The sequence below is a fragment of the Glycine max genome, chromosome 10 (assembly GCF_000004515.6).
Source record: "Glycine max cultivar Williams 82 chromosome 10, Glycine_max_v4.0, whole genome shotgun sequence".
Taxonomy (NCBI): domain Eukaryota; kingdom Viridiplantae; phylum Streptophyta; class Magnoliopsida; order Fabales; family Fabaceae; genus Glycine; species Glycine max.
The window spans coordinates 2,787,359-2,804,839 of record NC_038246.2 but is presented as its reverse complement, the minus strand read 5'-3'; the positions used below and the strand labels follow the sequence as shown (position 1 = coordinate 2,804,839).

Below are 17,481 nucleotides of genomic sequence, written 5' to 3'. Positions count from 1 at the left end.
TAATCAAGCAATTAAAAATCAATATATATTAATTTGTGATTGAATGTTAGAATATATATATATATATATTAAATAGGAAGTGTAATTCACAACCAATTGACATTATGTTTGTTTGAGTTTTTTTTTTCACTGCAATTTGTTTGAGTTTCTTATTTCTAATTATTGTTGTCTATTATTTATTCCCTTCCGCTCTAATTATTTCTGTGGAGAGAGGGAAGAAGCTCAGTGCGTGAATGTATTTGAAAGAAATAAAATAATTATTATTATTCCGGAAAAAAAAATTGTTACAACTTCCAAACATCACCTTAGATTGTGTGAGGGGAATATTGGTCATGAAACCGATCATTTGACACATGGATGAAAATCATTGGATTGCTGCAGATAAGGATATCTAACATGGGGCCAAGAATCTATCCATGTTTTGTGGTGCATAGGATTGTCTTCGCAGCGATGATATTAGTTTTAACGTTAAGCTTAGGAAGAAATCTGTGTAAGTAGCCTAGTCATACTCTGTATCATTTCATTTCGATAATCATCCATAGTTACTGAAGAAAATGGCAACCATCTCCGCTGCTATCACAACCCCATCGATCACCCGCGCATGTCTAGTGCAAAAACGTTCTCTTGGGTTCTCATCTCCCGTTCTTGGTTAGTTATCTTCTCTTTCTAATTTGCCATTATGAAATAGGACAATCATCTTTCTGGAACACAAGTAAAATATATATAAGCTCTTTCAATGCCTGATATTTCTTCAACATGTGATGCAATAAGACGATAAAAAAAAGAAAAGAAAGGGATAAAGGAATGTTGAGAGCGATTATATAGTATGAGAATTTTAAGATACGTGTTTGGTTGATGGATGATGTTGGTTGATCAATCAACCATTTTCTTAAAAGAGTTTAACGGTTATCTGCTATCAATCTAATTACATTATTTTTTTATGACAAATGTTAATAATTAGTCTGGTATCTTAGTGGAAAATTCGAATTCATGACTTCTTTATCATTCCAAAACCCTTATGATCTTTCGCCCAATCACAAAATCACCTTCTTACTCCCAATTACATTTTAAGGTAGTTATTGTAAATTTATTATAATGGTGTTTTTTTTATTCGTAGAAGTTTACATAAAACTCACAAAACACTGAGTTGGACATTTTTATTATATACAGTAGTGGTTTGTGCTGAAATGAGAATGTAAACTTGCATTCTGAGTTCATAACTTATGTTCTCTTCCTTAAGGATTCAGTTGTGTATTTATATAGGTTTGCCAGCAATGGGTAAGGTGGGAAGAGTGAGTTGCTCCATGGAGGAAAAGCCTTCTTCTGTGAAGGAAAGCAGCTCAAGCATGTTGGGGATGGGGGCATCTTTGATGGCAGCGGCCAGCGCCGCAGCCATGTCAGGCCCAGCCATGGCCTTGGTGGATGAGAGACTTAGCACTGAAGGAACCGGGCTACCCTTCGGCCTCAGCAACAACCTTCTCGGTTGGATCCTGTTCGGCGTCTTCGGACTCATCTGGGCTCTCTATTTTGTCTACACTTCCTCTCTTGAAGAGGATGAAGAATCAGGACTGTCCCTTTAAAATATCCTGGGTTGTAGGGTGGGTGATGATGATGATGGATTCTAGAAATCGCAAAGAGTCCACTCATCTTCTGTGTTGTTAAAAAAAAACCAGTGTGGTTAATTTCCTCTTCTTTCTTTCAACTCCCAATCTTCTTTGCTTCTACTTGTTTCAGTTGTTTGTTTTAAATTCATAACACTAACACGCAATGTGCCGATACCTAGCAAATGGACGAGTAGAAAAAGCAATTGTGATGCTTAAGCCTTAAAGAATCTATATATGAATTCCCCAAAACACAATTAACCAAGAATCGAGTTAAAGTACAAGCCAAGTATTTTGTATTCGTCCTCCCAATCACTAGACCAATTGCATCTGTTTTTCTGGATTAGCTGCAATTGCTAAGGTCTATGATCATTGGCGATTGCGTCTAAGGCTCATCATTATGCCATCCATTTTATGTATGAATTTGGCTTTAAAGTGTAGATCAGTAGATGTGATTTAGAAGATAAATTAGTGTAATTTAAAAGATAAAATATGTGCATATAACTGTTGATTGCAATAAGTTATGACTCATGAACATTCGTGCCTAAGATGGGGGTAGATTCAATATTTTTCTTCTTTCCTAGGGGCACAAAGGCTCTAAACATTAAAGTAAACAACTATGCAACGAGGAAATTTGGCACCAACGAAATCGTGTCAAAGTAAGAATCCGAACCCAAGAGGAAGATCATCAAACATGTTTGGGCCTCTCATTAGCTAATGCTAATGCCCATAGTTTACTAGCCGATTAACTGACTTATTTTCTTCTTGAAATGAGTAATTTGGAGTGTTGTACAGATGCCCTCAAGCTCTGCCATGAGTTCAATGCAACAACAGATATTGCGGGAGAATTTGATAGTAGTAGAAAAATGAAATATGTTGATGTTGTTATTGTTGAAAAAGTTCAAGCCTCATTAGAAATAGAATAAAGTGGAATGTGGAGCCTTAGAGACTTGGTTTTGATATGACATGCAGATCCGTTTGTTTAAGTTTTTTTTAATGCTTTCTAAAATTTATAAAGTGGTTTCAAATTCATATGTATCAATTTTTTTAATAAATAAAATCTTTTAAATTTTAACAACATAAATTTATTAATATTCAACGAGTCTTTTAAATAAATATGATAAATGATAACATTGATGTAATTTGAAGAACTAATTTAGTGCGTGTTTGATTTCAATTTAGATAATTGATTGTAAGTTAGATATTGATTTAAAAATATATTTTTATATATTTAATTTTAAGTTGGAAAATTTTTTAGAATTAATTTTGAATTCGTAATTGATTTGAAATATTGGTATATAGTTTTTTTAAAAAAGCACATGTATCTCCTATTAGAGGTGAGTCAGATACATTCCTGATTATTAGGAGTCACGAAGCTCTTCCTCTAATTATTTAATAAGTTCCTATACATGATTATTTTTTTAATGAATTGGTATATGATTCTTAAATAAAAACCACATATTTAGGGTTTCCTATTTAAAAAAGTGAAAAGAATAAAGCGATATTCGGTAGAGAAAAATTTGCATATTGGCAAGCAAAGCGGGGGTAAACAAAAACAATGGCGACATCGCTCTCCGTTTCGCCATCTCTCTCTCTCAACACTCTCTTCTTCGCCAAAGCGCTTCCTCTATCTCGTCCCTCCCTTCTCTCTCTCCCTCTCCCCAAATCCCTCCTCTCTCTCTCCACGCGCCGCCGCACCTTCGCCGTCCGCGCCGAATCCCAAAACGGCGCCGATGCCGTCCCCGCACACTACGACTTCGACCTCTTCACCATCGGCGCCGGCAGCGGCGGCGTCCGAGCCGCTCGCTTCGCTGCCAACTACGGCGCTTCCGTCGCCATCTGCGAGCTTCCTTTCTCCACTATCTCCTCCGAAACCACCGGAGGCGTCGGCGGAACGTGAGTTTCTGATTTTCAATGTTTTCCAATTTCACTTTTTATTGAACTAGGGTTTGTCACTGTGGAGGCCAGTGAAACAGTGTTTCGTGTTTCTGAAGACTGGTTCGGTAGGGTTCAGGCTAACCAAGCTTTTTCAACAAGCTACAGTGCTAGATATGTGATTGTCTTTTAATGAAACGTAATAAAAATAAGCACTTATAAGAGAAGGACAATGAATTAAGCTTCTTTCAAATTAGTTTATGCAGTAAGCTAATTTTGTAGAAGCTCTATCATTTAGCTTCTCTAGAAGCTGATTATGGATAAATTAATTTTAACTAATTGGCGAAGTTTAATTCATTTTTCTTCTTATTTTCTTATCCTATGAGTGTTTATTGGGAAATTTATCTAAACAGGGCATTAGTGTATTTCTGCTAGCATTAGAATGAATGAGTCTTGAATTCAACCGATAATGGTTTTTATATGAATAAATGTTTACAACTTAGCTTTTCCAGTTGTTAATTTTTCCTGTATTAGGGCCTTCTCACTGTGTTCATTGATCGTGCTGTTCAGTTTTTGTTCCTTTCTAATAGCATCCCTATTTTTTTTTTTAACTTGTCATTTTTTGTCTTTACCTTGCAGCTGTGTAATACGAGGATGTGTGCCAAAGAAGTTGCTGGTTTATGCTTCTAAATTTTCTCATGAATTTGAAGAAAGTAATGGTTTTGGATGGAGATATGACAGTGAGCCCAAGCATGATTGGAGTAGTTTGATAGCTAATAAAAATGCTGAGTTGCAGCGTCTTACTGGCATCTACAAGAATATTTTGAACAATGCTGGGGTCAAGCTGATTGAAGGCCATGGGAAGGTTGAATGATGCTCTGGATCCATTTCCAAGTAGCTTATAGCTTTCTAGATATGAATTAAAAGATTAAGTTATTTATTTTATTTAAGGTGATGATGCTTTTGGAACCTGCAGATTATAGATCCTCACACAGTTGATGTTAATGGAAAGCTATATTCAGCCAAACACATTTTAGTTACCGTTGGAGGTCGCCCCTTCATTCCTGATATTCCTGGGAATGAATATGCAATAGATTCAGATGCTGCCCTTGATTTACCAACAAAACCTGAGAAAATAGCCATTGTGGGTGGTGGTTACATTGCCTTGGAGTTTGCTGGTATCTTTAATGGTTTGAAAAGCGAGGTTCATGTATTTATACGGCAAAAGAAGGTTTTGCGGGGATTTGATGAAGAGGTATGCAACCATGGATGATACAAATATTGCATTTTTACAGCTTAATGAACTTTCTTCACATTCAAATTGTGAACTATGTCTGCAGATTAGAGATTTTGTTTCAGAACAAATGTCTGTAAGAGGTATTGAATTCCATACCGAGGAGTCTCCCCAAGCTATCACAAAGTCAGCTGATGGCTCATTCTCTTTAAAGACCAACAAAGGTACAGTGGATGGTTTCTCTCATATTATGTTTGCTACAGGACGCAGACCTAATACTCAGGTATTATTTTCAATTATATTGTTTTACTTTTCTGTAGTTATCTGTTTGAAATATTATAAATCTGTGTTGACAATGAAAATTTTTAGCTTAGAAAATGATTTAGAAGTGAGGCATTCAATTGGCCTTACCGATATTGACTTTCAATTGAAAACTCATGTTAACAATTTACATTAATGAATAGATCAATAGAAATGGTTTGTTAAGTATTGTTTTATATATTCTATTAAGTGCCTATATCTTCCCTAAGTACACTTCACTTAAAATGTCTCTCCTCAAACATTACAAATTCAGTTGCATGCCTAATTTTCTTTGAATAAATCTGTGCTGATGTCACATACTAATTTCTGTATTTTGCACATGCTTCTTATTTGTCTTAGTTTCCTTAAGGGTTGCATGTTCTTAAAATATTTAGTTAAATTTCTTCTTTGCAACTGTCTTCTTATTTTTATACATGGAACAGAAAGAGATAAAAACATAGTGAGTATATTTATGAACTGCAATTTTACTGCAGAACTTAGGCCTGGAGTCTGTTGGTGTGAAAATAGCTAAAGATGGAGCTATAGAGGTAGTTTAAGCTTATCATTGGTTTTATTTAATATATATTCGTATGATCTTGGTCTCACTTATACTTCCTAAAACTCTTCTTCAACCCAGGTTGATGAATACTCTCAAACATCAGTTCCTTCAATTTGGGCAGTTGGAGATGTTACAAACAGGATAAATCTCACCCCAGTTGCTTTGATGGAGGGAGGGGCATTAGTAAAAACACTGTTTCAGGATAACCCAACAAAACCTGATTATAGGTATTATATACATAATGCATTATGCATCATGCTGAACTAAAGTTTAGTTTTAACTTTTTATTCGCATTAAGCTGGAGTACAGATGAGTTTCTTAAACAAATATCATTGATAATCAATTGTTAAAATAACTGATAGGGGGGAAAGATATCCTGTGACAATAAGGATTGCTTATAAGGTTTGTATAAAATATAGGTTTGTATAATGATACTGGGACCCACAGGATTTCACCCATTATTCAATAATACAGAAATTATGGAAAAGTTTCAAACAGTCTTGCTAGTAAATCATCTCTTTAATCATTTGTTAGTGCATATATTTATGCTCTAGCTTTCTGTTACCCTAATGTTAATAATCACTCATATTCCGGAACATGCCCATGAAATTGGATGGTACTCATCGTAGCTTATACTCTGCTGTGTTTTAGTAATTCATAGCCTCCCAACTGATTCTGTTATATTCCTCATTATCTAGAGCTGTTCCTTCTGCTGTATTTTCTCAACCACCAATTGGACAAGTTGGTCTTACTGAGGAACAGGTGAGAGAATTATGAGTGTCTGATTCTAATGCTTTCAAATGGTCTTCCAAATATTTTAATGAATTGTGCAGATTAATGTTTTGCTAACATTTTGGTGATTTGCACAGGCTGTACAACAATATGGAGATATTGACATCTTCACTGCAAATTTTAGGCCACTGAAAGCTACTCTCTCTGGGCTTCCAGACCGTGTTTTTATGAAATTAGTAGTCTGTGCAAAAACAAACGAAGTTCTAGGTTTGCATATGTGTGGAGACGATGCTCCTGAAATTGTGCAGGTTTTTAGAGTTGCTACAGCTGCTCTGTATTGCTTTGATAATGATACATGAGTTTTCAATTCATTTGTTATACATCTGCTTGATACCCAGGGGTTTGCAGTTGCTCTTAAAGCTCGCTTGACCAAGGCTGACTTTGATGCCACTGTAGGCATTCACCCAAGTGCCGCTGAGGAATTTGTTACCATGAGGACACCTACTAGGAAGATTCGAAAGAGTGAATCGTCTGAGGTAAGTCAATGATTCTCAGCTTGTGTCTTTAATTGATAACTTGTCTATAAAATCCTGCATTTGATGATTTAAGTGGTAATGACTAATAAAATACATCAACTATCCTTACTTTGATCCTGGGAATTGAAGGGCACCAGATTTATTGAAAAACAACAAAATAAAACATAGCTTGGGTTGCCCTGTGCTTGGCATGTATGCACGATTTTCAATCAAATCAACAGCCTGGCTGTTGTATTTCCCCACCTAGGTCCTAGCAACGTGACACTCATTCATTTGGGCTGAAAGTCTATAATGTTCATCATTGATAATACGTGCACACTTTCTAATTTCAAACCACTAGTTTTGTAAATTTGTATAATAAACTTGTGTATGAGTAATAGTTGTTCTTTTTAATATATACATAACAGGGAAAGTCGGGTTCTGAAGCAAAAACTGCAGCAGGGGTTTAAACAGCATTACACTGCTTCAATTGTTATACTTGAAGAAACCAGCTGGTGCCTCAAGGTAAGGATGGAGTTCTGTTTCTTAAAAGAATACAATTTTTACTTAGGCACATACTGCATTTAATTTTTTAATGGTGACTAAGGACTTCGATATTTTAATATATCAGTAGATATTAATATTTTGTGGGTGCAGTATTGCCATTTAATTATATATAGATAATACATCTGACACTCTGCATCTGCATGATAAAGTATAAAAGAAAATACAATTCTAGTCCTGCATAGGATACCAAATTTTTATTAAGAGGTTTGTTTATTACTGATCTAGAAACGCACTCGTAGCTTTTTCCATGGTCAATCATAGCTGTTGTGTGATTCATTTGTTCTCCTTGAGCACAGGGCATTGTGTTCATTTGAAACCTTTTACAGTTTTACTCCCCTCCCCCTCTACATTACCCTTTTGTCATTTTTTTTGTTTCTTTTTATCTGTTTACTTAGAAAGATAACACATTAAGAAATGTAATTAATATCATCATTTTATAGCAACATTTTTTTGTTTATCTCATCTATAATTAGTATGTAAATTGTAAAATATTAAAGAATTAGGTAGATATAAGGCCTTCTTTATATCAGGAGATATGAGGGCTTAATTGTAAAGAATAGTTAATAATTTGTATCTTGAACTTCTAAATGGATAAATAAAGAAGCAATTTTCTTCTATAAGATGATAGGTAGAGAAATGGAGGGAGTTGTGTTTGCTTGCTTGTATGAATGAAACTCTTAGCTCAATGAGGCAGGGGAAAAGTTTTTTGAAGCTGGTAGATCTGATATTTACCTCTGCAACTTTTCTGTGTTTCTGCCCTCACATCACATTATTAATTATTGTTCTGTTCTAATATTAACAGTGTCATAATATCACAAAATTACGAAATGATATGTAATTTCAGTTACCTGGCGGGTTGTCACTGAATTTAGCGTGGTTGTCAAATTGTTGGGAAGACATTCAGAACAATCTTCCGCAACTGAGTTTTCAGAGCAATACATGGAATATCTCATTGAGGTCGTGTGTCATACTTCTCAAGTCTTGCAGTGTAATTATCAGAGTTGGGGAGCCTGGTAAGGGCGAGTGGAATTTTTGGTGCCATTGTTTGCCATTTGTAATTTAACTTGCCAGTCCTTTCATGTACAGAAATAAAAGGAAATTCCGTGTGGGACTTTGATTTTAAATAATCTCTATCGAATTTGAACTAGTTGGAATTGAGACAAACAGCAATGGTCAGCATGAAAAATATTTTTCTTTTCTAATATATATAACGTTGTTCATCTCTGTATCTGCAATTTCCAGCTGCAAAATTTATCCATCCTTGGTGGTGCACAGAATGATAGGATAGGGCTCAAATATGCCAAAAAGAAATCAAATTAAGGGGTAGTTAAATTATAAAATAGCCTTAGGGTGTTATTCTCTTAATGTTATTCCGTTTTTATTTTAATTCCGTAAGTCAAAGAATGTTTTTGGTTACATAATGATTAAAAAAAAAATGGTCAGTGAATGATAAATTAATTAGTAAAATCAACATATTAATGGCAACATAATATTGTAAGTGGTATATAATGAGAGCGTAAAGGGAAGTGAGATCTGATTCAGTAACTATGCAGGGGATTAATGATGTGCAAATCGCTACGGTATATAATTCAGTTCCCTATTGCTATCATGCATGAAACATAGGGCCGCTTGCCAATTAACTTTGGTGTTACACCTTTTTTCTTATGAGGACTTTGGTGTTTGCACTTTGATGTTCCTTTGTTATATGTATGTCTCCCTTTATAACAAGTCTTGTTTAGAATTAGATTATTTCCCAGAAGTAATATTTGCTTAAGAAAAAATCTTTTAAAAATTCACTTTAAAAAGTTTTTTTTTCTTTCAAATAACTTACTCCAAAGGATTTGCATTAGCCGCCTTAATTTCGCATTGTGTAAATTAATGTGCATGCAATGGCCCAATGTGGTAATATGTACTAAAATATGAATGAGTTATAAGATTAACTTGTGGAAAAAAGAAGAGAAAAAGTGAAAGATGGTCAGTTTGATTTTTCACACTAATAAAAAATTAACAATTAACTACTAACATTAATTGATAAAAAAAATATTAAAAATGAAAAAGGAGCACCTCATGTTCTTGGCTATAAAGAATTGATAGGAAAGTCATGATATAACAGTTATTGTATGATACAAAAGATGTATATTATTCGTCAAATTAATGTTAGTTTTTTTATCATTTTGAGACCATTTATTCTTGTTTTGGATTGTAGCCGTGATTAGTATTATGAATTTTTTATATATGTTGTTAAGTTGGAGACGAAATGACAGAAAGGAGAAGAGGGGAAGAAGATGAGAAAATTGAGGGAGAAAATAACTTATATTTTGTGGTGATTTTTAGTTATCAATATTTTTATTATATGTATGACGTTAATTTCAAATGGATGAAAGAATCATCTTGAACCAATTCAAAAAGATAAAAAAATTAAAATGTATTTTCTAAAAAATAAATTATCAAATTAAAAAAAAAACAAACACATCATTTCTCTTGAGAATATTTCAATACGCTCTTGAGAATAACATATAAAAATAACTTACAACTTATTATGAAAAGAATTTAACTATATTTTTTGTTTGGTTATGAAATTAACTTAGGAATAAATATTTATTCATCAAACATATAATTAACTTATTTTCTCAAACAACCCTTAATTAGTCGGTTACTTTGTCTAGTAGCAAATAAATGAAGAGTAGACATGTGATCGACCGAGAATGATATCAATAAGTATTCTAATTTGCATTAAAGAATAAAGGCAATGACAGAATAAAAAAAAAAGAAGCTTAAATAATGTTTTGATTCTTATAAAATTAACTCCACGGCAGTCCCTCCGCCACCTTCATCACTGTCGGCGGCAAGTGCTCGTTAAACAGAACCCCCAGCGCCTTAGGCACCACGTCATGCATGTTCACCACCCTCAACACCTTCACTCCAACCTCGACCCCGAAAACGACATCACCGAAATCGGAACATCCCTACTATCCCTCATAACTGCAACTCTCTTCCAAGAACCTTGATTCAACCTTGACGATGTGATCGGGGCAGGGGACGCCGTTTGATGAGATTGGTTTGAGGAAATCCATGAGGTTTGCCACCCACTCGAGACGTGTGACGGTGACAAATTAAACAAATTTCAGGACCTCATCGTGAGTCGTGACCTTAGGTGTAAAAATATATTACTATTTTTTCTACTTTAGGTGTAAAAACAAATGGAATCAAAGTTGATTCTTTTCCCTTTTACCCTAACTAAAAAGATAAAACTTCAGCAGAAGAAAAATAACACCAAAGAAATATGTTTTTCTTATATCAATAAAAAAATTAATGTTGTTTCTTTTTCAGAAATGAGGGACATAGAGAAAAAGACAGATAATTGATTTCAATCTTAAATTTTAGCATGGCTTTGACTTTCCACAAGGACAAAACTTTATATATATATATATATATATATATATATATATATATATATATATGTGTGTGTGTATATGTATATATAATTAAGTGTTTTTCAATAAAATATATATATATATATATATATATATATATATATATGTGTGTGTGTATATGTATATATAATTAAGTGTTTTTCAATAAAATCAAAGTTTCATCTTAATATCATGCTCAATAAAGATATTGATGCTGTTTATTTATAAGTGATATTCAATTTTAATTGAAAATAATACCAACAAAACTCTTGCAAAACTACACTAAATTTTATGATCATCAGCACAAATGGTTAAGGATTTCGTGGAAAACTTTGCCTTCGATTCTTCAGCGTGACTTCAATTTTCTTAAAGTTGTCCAAAATTAGTTTCACTTGATGAAAATCTTTCTCTAGGAACTAGTTGAATAAATGAGTAAAACTGTTAACGGTTTAAACTTGTGCATTCCATTAGATTTTTCTTGGTCTCAATTCGTCTATAATACCCCAATCAACTTTCTCTTATCGCTTTACAAAATCTTAATGCCTTGAATCTCACCTATATATTTTTACTTACTTAAGCTTAAGCTTACAATTGTTTGCAAACAAATGGAAATAAATTTTATTCTTTTTCCAAACCTGTTACTCTAATTTAAAAGTAATACTAGTACTTCAGAAAAAGAGCAACTAATCAAGAAAATGCTATTATTTAAAAGATGCTATTTATGTGGAAATAATTAAACACATGCCAAACATTGTTCAGAATAATTAATATATATTCGGTGAATACTAAATTAATTAGTAAAATTAACAAATTATTGAGCAAAATATGGTGTGTGCTGTGATGGTAATGAATGCATGCACAAAGGGAAATGAGATCTGATTCAGTTCATTTGCAGGGAATGGTGTGTGCAAATCACAACAGTTCAGTTCTCCGTCACTGTCACAATTGAAGGAACATGGTACATGGTTGCTCCAACAACCTGCAACTTTGATGATACAACCGTCCTTGATGTTCCTTATAGTGATTTTTATCTATTCAACTCATTGAATTATATATATATATATATATATATATATATATATATATATATATATATATATATATATATATATATATTATTTTGAGTAAACAAGCACTCGGTGTCTTGTCTATTAATAATTTTTTGTGTTTTAAAAATAATTTTAAGGATATATTAGATATCTATCCTACCTTTTGACATAAGTTTGTTTCTTAATCAAATGGTCTAAAATTTAAATTTTAGTTAATTCTTAAATATAAAATAAATTATGTAAAGAGGAAAATATCCATCTTATATGTACTTATAGTTTATTTGATGAAGATTGATCAGAACTACTTTGTATCAAATCATCAGCAACAATAAAAATATTGTAGATATTTATCTACATCTACACAAAAGTTATTAATGGATAAATTAGATGATTTTTAATAAAAGGATCATGGATGCAATAATTTTTTTATGAATTTTTAATAGATCATAAATAGATAATTAAAATATAATTTTCATCCTAAAATATGAAAATATTAAAAATCTGTTTCTATAAAATTTTTAGTACATTTTTTGTTCTGAAAAAATTGAAATGTGTCCTTTTCTTTGTTTGGATCAAGGTTTAGGCATTTAAACTTATTTTCATTGCTTTTGTACATCTGTTGAATATAAATAATTAATTTATTACTAAAATATTATACAATGTATATGTTAAAAAAAAAGTTGATCACTTGTTTATTTAGAAGACCCAAAATTGAACCTACTAAATAAATAAGAAGACCCAAAACCAACTTCTATATATTTGAGTTAGGCTAGAAATGTCTAATTTCATGTAAAGCTCCAACCACATTTGTACGAATAATTTTTTATGCATATTAGGATTTTATGCTTATTATATGTGAATTAAAATATAAAATAATGAGCAATATCTAAACTTTATCTCCTAACAAATCAATAGGCGAATTACAACTAACTATGTCATTAAACTTCTTAAATTGACACACATACATAGGCATTTCAAGAAGATCTTATTGTTGTTGTGGGTTGGTACTGCTTGTGAATTACAACTTGAACAGATGGTTAGAGTCTCACAGGTCATATATTGTCATTAATTCATTGCACAATACATTAAAATTCAACATGACATAGGTATTATTTTCTTTGTGCTTTGACTTTCATGTCACCAACTCAAGATTTTTTTTTTTACCACCGCTTGTATCTCGTGCCCCTAACTTATGTAAAATGCAACAAGGTGAATAGCTTCCACATAGATAACCAATACTAACTTTTTCTCTGAATATAAAACTTTATTAACTAATTCATATGTTTTAAAAAAATTGATTAATTTAATTTATAACATTAAATTTGTTAACAATTTATATTATTTTTTTAATATTTTTTTATAACTACTTACCGTCATCATGTCTCTCTTTTCACATAATTACTTTATATTTAATTAACATGTTACTCTTCCTCCTCAATCCTTGTAAGAGAAATAATACATTTATCGTAAAGTAATTAAAGATATTTTGGTAAAAAAATAATTAATGTAAAAGACATCATGAAAATAGTCTTATAAAAATTATCAAATTCAGTGAAAAAAATAAAAGAAAGGACATATAAATTTGAGAAAAAGTCTCATTTAGATGAGAAGGTAGCATGAAAAAAAATAATGATACATTTGCATGAAAAATGTATATTTGAGTCAAAAGCTAGCATGAAAAAATTAATGATACATTTGCATCCATCATCAAGACCATTTCAATCAACCCTGGTTTTAGGGGGTATGGATACAACAAAGGGTTGTAATTCTAACTACAAGCTTCCATGTTTCTTTTGCATCACTTGTTTTTTACTTGACATTGTGAAACTAAATATGTTAAAAAAAAACTATGGGGTGACTATGTTTATCAAATAAGTGTAAAGTCAACTAGGGAATCTTAAATTCAAAACATGATATTTCACTCAAAGGATAACTCCTTCCCTTTGTTATTAGTTATTTTTCAAAGGATACAACTTTTCTAAATTGCATGAATTATTTAGTAATTAATATTTTTTCTCAAAACATAACCGATGAGCGGAATTAAAAAATATATATTTTAAGGTTATAATATTGTTTTGACAAAGACAAATGACCTAATTAGAGGCTCACAACAAAAAGATTCCTATGAAATAAGTGTGAGACTTTTCAAGATGCATGTTACATAAAAAAGAAGTATAAAATCAAGATATACAAATAATTAGTGTAAAGGGGAAAAGGTAAAGAAGGTCTCTAATTTTATAATTTTTTTTATTAATGGCAATAATCAATATCGTCCCGGACACGTGTAAGGCGATCAATAGCTTAGAACCCCCATTTTGAGGGTGTCCACAACTTTTAAAAAATATAAAAAAATATTAACTTTATTTTGGTGAACTTTTTAATATATAAAAATTTTGTGTATTATTTTTTTATGGTTAAATTTATAAATTCATGAAATTTTTTGTTGACGAATTATTTATGAAATATATTTCCGTTGTTTAGGGGTCCTTTTTTTAATTTTTGTTCCGGCCCCAAAAAATGTCCGAGACGAGATTGACAATAATTTATCAAAATATATATTAAATCATCAATAAATATGGTTAATTTTTTCTAAAATGAAAACATGGAGAAATATTAACTATTTTCTATTCATTATATTATAACACAATAATATCCTGTTTATCTAATTCTCATTTTTATATTATATATTTACCCGAAAACATGTATGAATATCTTATTTACTTTCAAGACCATATACACGTTGTCCATCAACATTCTGTTTTGGTCGAACCTATCACAAACACATATGCTGGAAGGTCCTTTGTAACTCATAATTTATTTTGTCAAACGCACTTACACATATGATTGATTTATGTCCTTGAATCATGTTTATATAATTATAACACGGAGAGAAGAAATGAAACCATTTGAGATTTTGTAATAAATAAAAATGAAATCTCCATGAATAACCATTATTTATTAGTATATTAATTTGACAGATTTTTATGGTAGTGAATGAGATTAAGACATTTTGTTTTTTTAGAATGATTGAATCAAGTTATTATAATTAATGTGTATGCACGTGTTTGAAGTTGTGACTCATTGAAGAAATGATCATTTATTGATAGTTAGAAACTTTTCCTTACTTTCATGTGAAAGTTTAAGTTTTTGGTTAAAAATGACCTGGGCTACGGTGGACCAATGAATTTAAGTTTTTTTTTTTTTTTTATAGTGAAAACCAATGAATTTAAGCTGTCATGGTAATCTAGTTTTCAATGACCACCATATCTATTATTTGCATTAAATTTAATGGTTAAGATTTGTCTCATGAAATATTCTACTGCAGTTTTTAGTAATCAAGTCAAGTTTTTATCATGTAATTGTACTGTATTTGACTTATTTGTCTATAGGTAATAATAGAATTAAAATAATTTAGACATTTGATAAGCAAGATCATTTATGATATCGTCGTTGTGAACTTGTCGGTGTCACCATTGGTAAGGGTTAAAATAATTTCTTCCCTATTCGAAGAGTATGGTTGCCCTTGTTGATAACATGCTACTCTTGGAAGTCTTCAGTGTGGTGGAAGAGGGTGGAATAGAAATGGGGTGGGGAGAGTTTGGGGTTCCATCACATTCAAATGCATGCGTGGTTTAGACTCGTAGATGATTTGTTAAAACACATAATTCATTGTGGACCATGTGTATCCATTGTATCTCCCCAAAAATGTGTTTCATAGTTTTTAAAAATGTTTTCTAATCATGATGTGTTGCACATATTTATGTAAATATTATACATATATTAATTTAAAATATAATATTTATATCACATTTTTTTTATTAATTTATAATTTATTATAAATTTTTTGTTATAAGCAATAATGATTTTAGGGAATTATGTGTATTTATTATTAAAAAATTTATATAAATTATTAATATTTTTTGGTGAAGTTATGGTTAAAAATAAAATGTTTTAGAAGCAACTTATAGTTTTCTTCCTATATAATAATTAGAAACATGGACATTCTAGATGATATGGAAAATGTGACATACTTATAAATTATGTGTAACAAAATATAAGTAACATTATAAGTTATTTCTGTCGAACTTATTTGAAAATTGATACATTTTATTAATTCTTCAATTATGTTAATATTATAATAATTGATTTATCAATAATATCATCTATAAAGGACAAAATACATTCATTATTCTTTCTCTTAAATATTTTTTCATTTCATACTTAATTATTGGTGAAATTTTAGATATGTGTGATATAGAAATTTATTTAAGCTAGATTAATGTACAAGTGACATACAAAATTATCTTGACATTACAGTAATATTATTAAGTTTAAGTCACATATACACAGTTATATTAAATACTTAAATTGAGATCTTTTTCACTTACAATACTAATCCAAGAGTAAAATAACTAAAATATATAAGTTTTATACCCACTAATAAAAAATATTATTAATTTTTACATTGCAAAAATGTTTCACATGTTAGAAAAAAAATCTATCCATGTTAACTAGATCGTGTATAGACATTTTGGGGCCTAAGACGAAAATATTAAAGAGGTCTTTTCTTTATAAGAATTTTAAAGAGACTTAGTATATTATATAAAATATCAATTTTTATATTAATCTTCTAGCTTTTTTAGTTACAAAATCAGTATTATCTATAGGTGATTGTTCTATAACATTTTCCTTATTGTCAGTATGATGTATTAGTGGTTGTTCTATTACATTTTCACCTATTGGACTTGCTTTTGCGTCATTTTTATGAATAATAACAAATTTATCAAGGGCACCACGTTGAGATTCAATTAGCTTTTCAATTTTTCATTTTTTCTTAAATTTTTTATAACCAGATTCATACTTTCTATTTGACATTTTCTTTTGTAAATAATCAAAATAAAAAATTAACTAAATATTAAAGAAATCTAAATAAACTAAACTCTAAAATAAATATAGAAAATGATGATCGATAAATAACACGATAGAACCTGGAATTGGAAACAAACAGAGATTTTGTTATTTAGATGTTGTGTTAGGCGTAAGGATGCTACGTGATACGTGTTGTATTGCTGCGTACCTAGAGTCATGCCCGTGAAATGAATTGTTTCACCAATCCACTAGGATGGAGATGAAAGGCTCCGTATGCAGGATGCCAGGATATATGCGGTTTATAGGCATTCAGAATCCAAACGATGTCAAATCCAGAGAGGTTAAGCCGTGGAGACAAAGTTTGATCAATAGACAATAGGTTTCATTCAAGGGAAGGAGAAGAATAGATTTTTTTTTTATGAAGAGAAGATGAGGAGATGAAAAAACGTGAAGAATGGAGTATGGAGAGTGATATACGTTAGTTAGAAAATTGAGACGTGTTAAAGAAAAGTTAATAGAGATTTACTTTTTTAGGATAAATAAAATACTTTAAATGACATTAATTGTTATATTGGTTAATTTTTAAAAAAATGATATTGATTGACTAATTTTTAGGGAAGAGGGAGATTCTAAATTATTTTATTTTGATCAGTTAAAATTTGTTAATAGTTAATAATAAAAAATTTGTAAGAACTTAAAAAATATATTTTTTTAGGCCTTGAACTAATGTCTAATTTGTCTACTAATTTGCATGGCGGTGCATGTTA

General features: G+C 31.0%; 2 protein-coding genes across 2 annotated transcripts; both read left to right on the top strand.

Moving 5' to 3' along the window:
- The first annotated feature begins 490 nt into the window (after nt 1–490).
- On the top strand, nt 491–1,694 carry LOC100305788 (uncharacterized). The gene is made up of 2 exons (NM_001249755.2): nt 491–648; nt 1,264–1,694. Exons 1-2 carry the CDS (start codon nt 555–557, stop codon nt 1,578–1,580), a joined length of 411 nt encoding a protein of 136 aa, NP_001236684.1. The 5' UTR covers nt 491–554; the 3' UTR covers nt 1,581–1,694.
- A 1,392-nt stretch (nt 1,695–3,086) lies between these two features.
- On the top strand, nt 3,087–8,547 carry LOC100810005 (glutathione reductase, chloroplastic). The gene is made up of 11 exons (XM_003536789.5): nt 3,087–3,497; nt 4,116–4,341; nt 4,453–4,731; nt 4,817–4,993; nt 5,505–5,558; nt 5,648–5,796; nt 6,268–6,331; nt 6,439–6,609; nt 6,700–6,837; nt 7,245–7,341; nt 8,228–8,547. Exons 1-10 carry the CDS (start codon nt 3,160–3,162, stop codon nt 7,284–7,286), a joined length of 1,638 nt encoding a protein of 545 aa, XP_003536837.1. The 5' UTR covers nt 3,087–3,159; the 3' UTR covers nt 7,287–7,341; nt 8,228–8,547.
- Nucleotides 8,548–17,481: the final 8,934 nt, after the last annotated feature.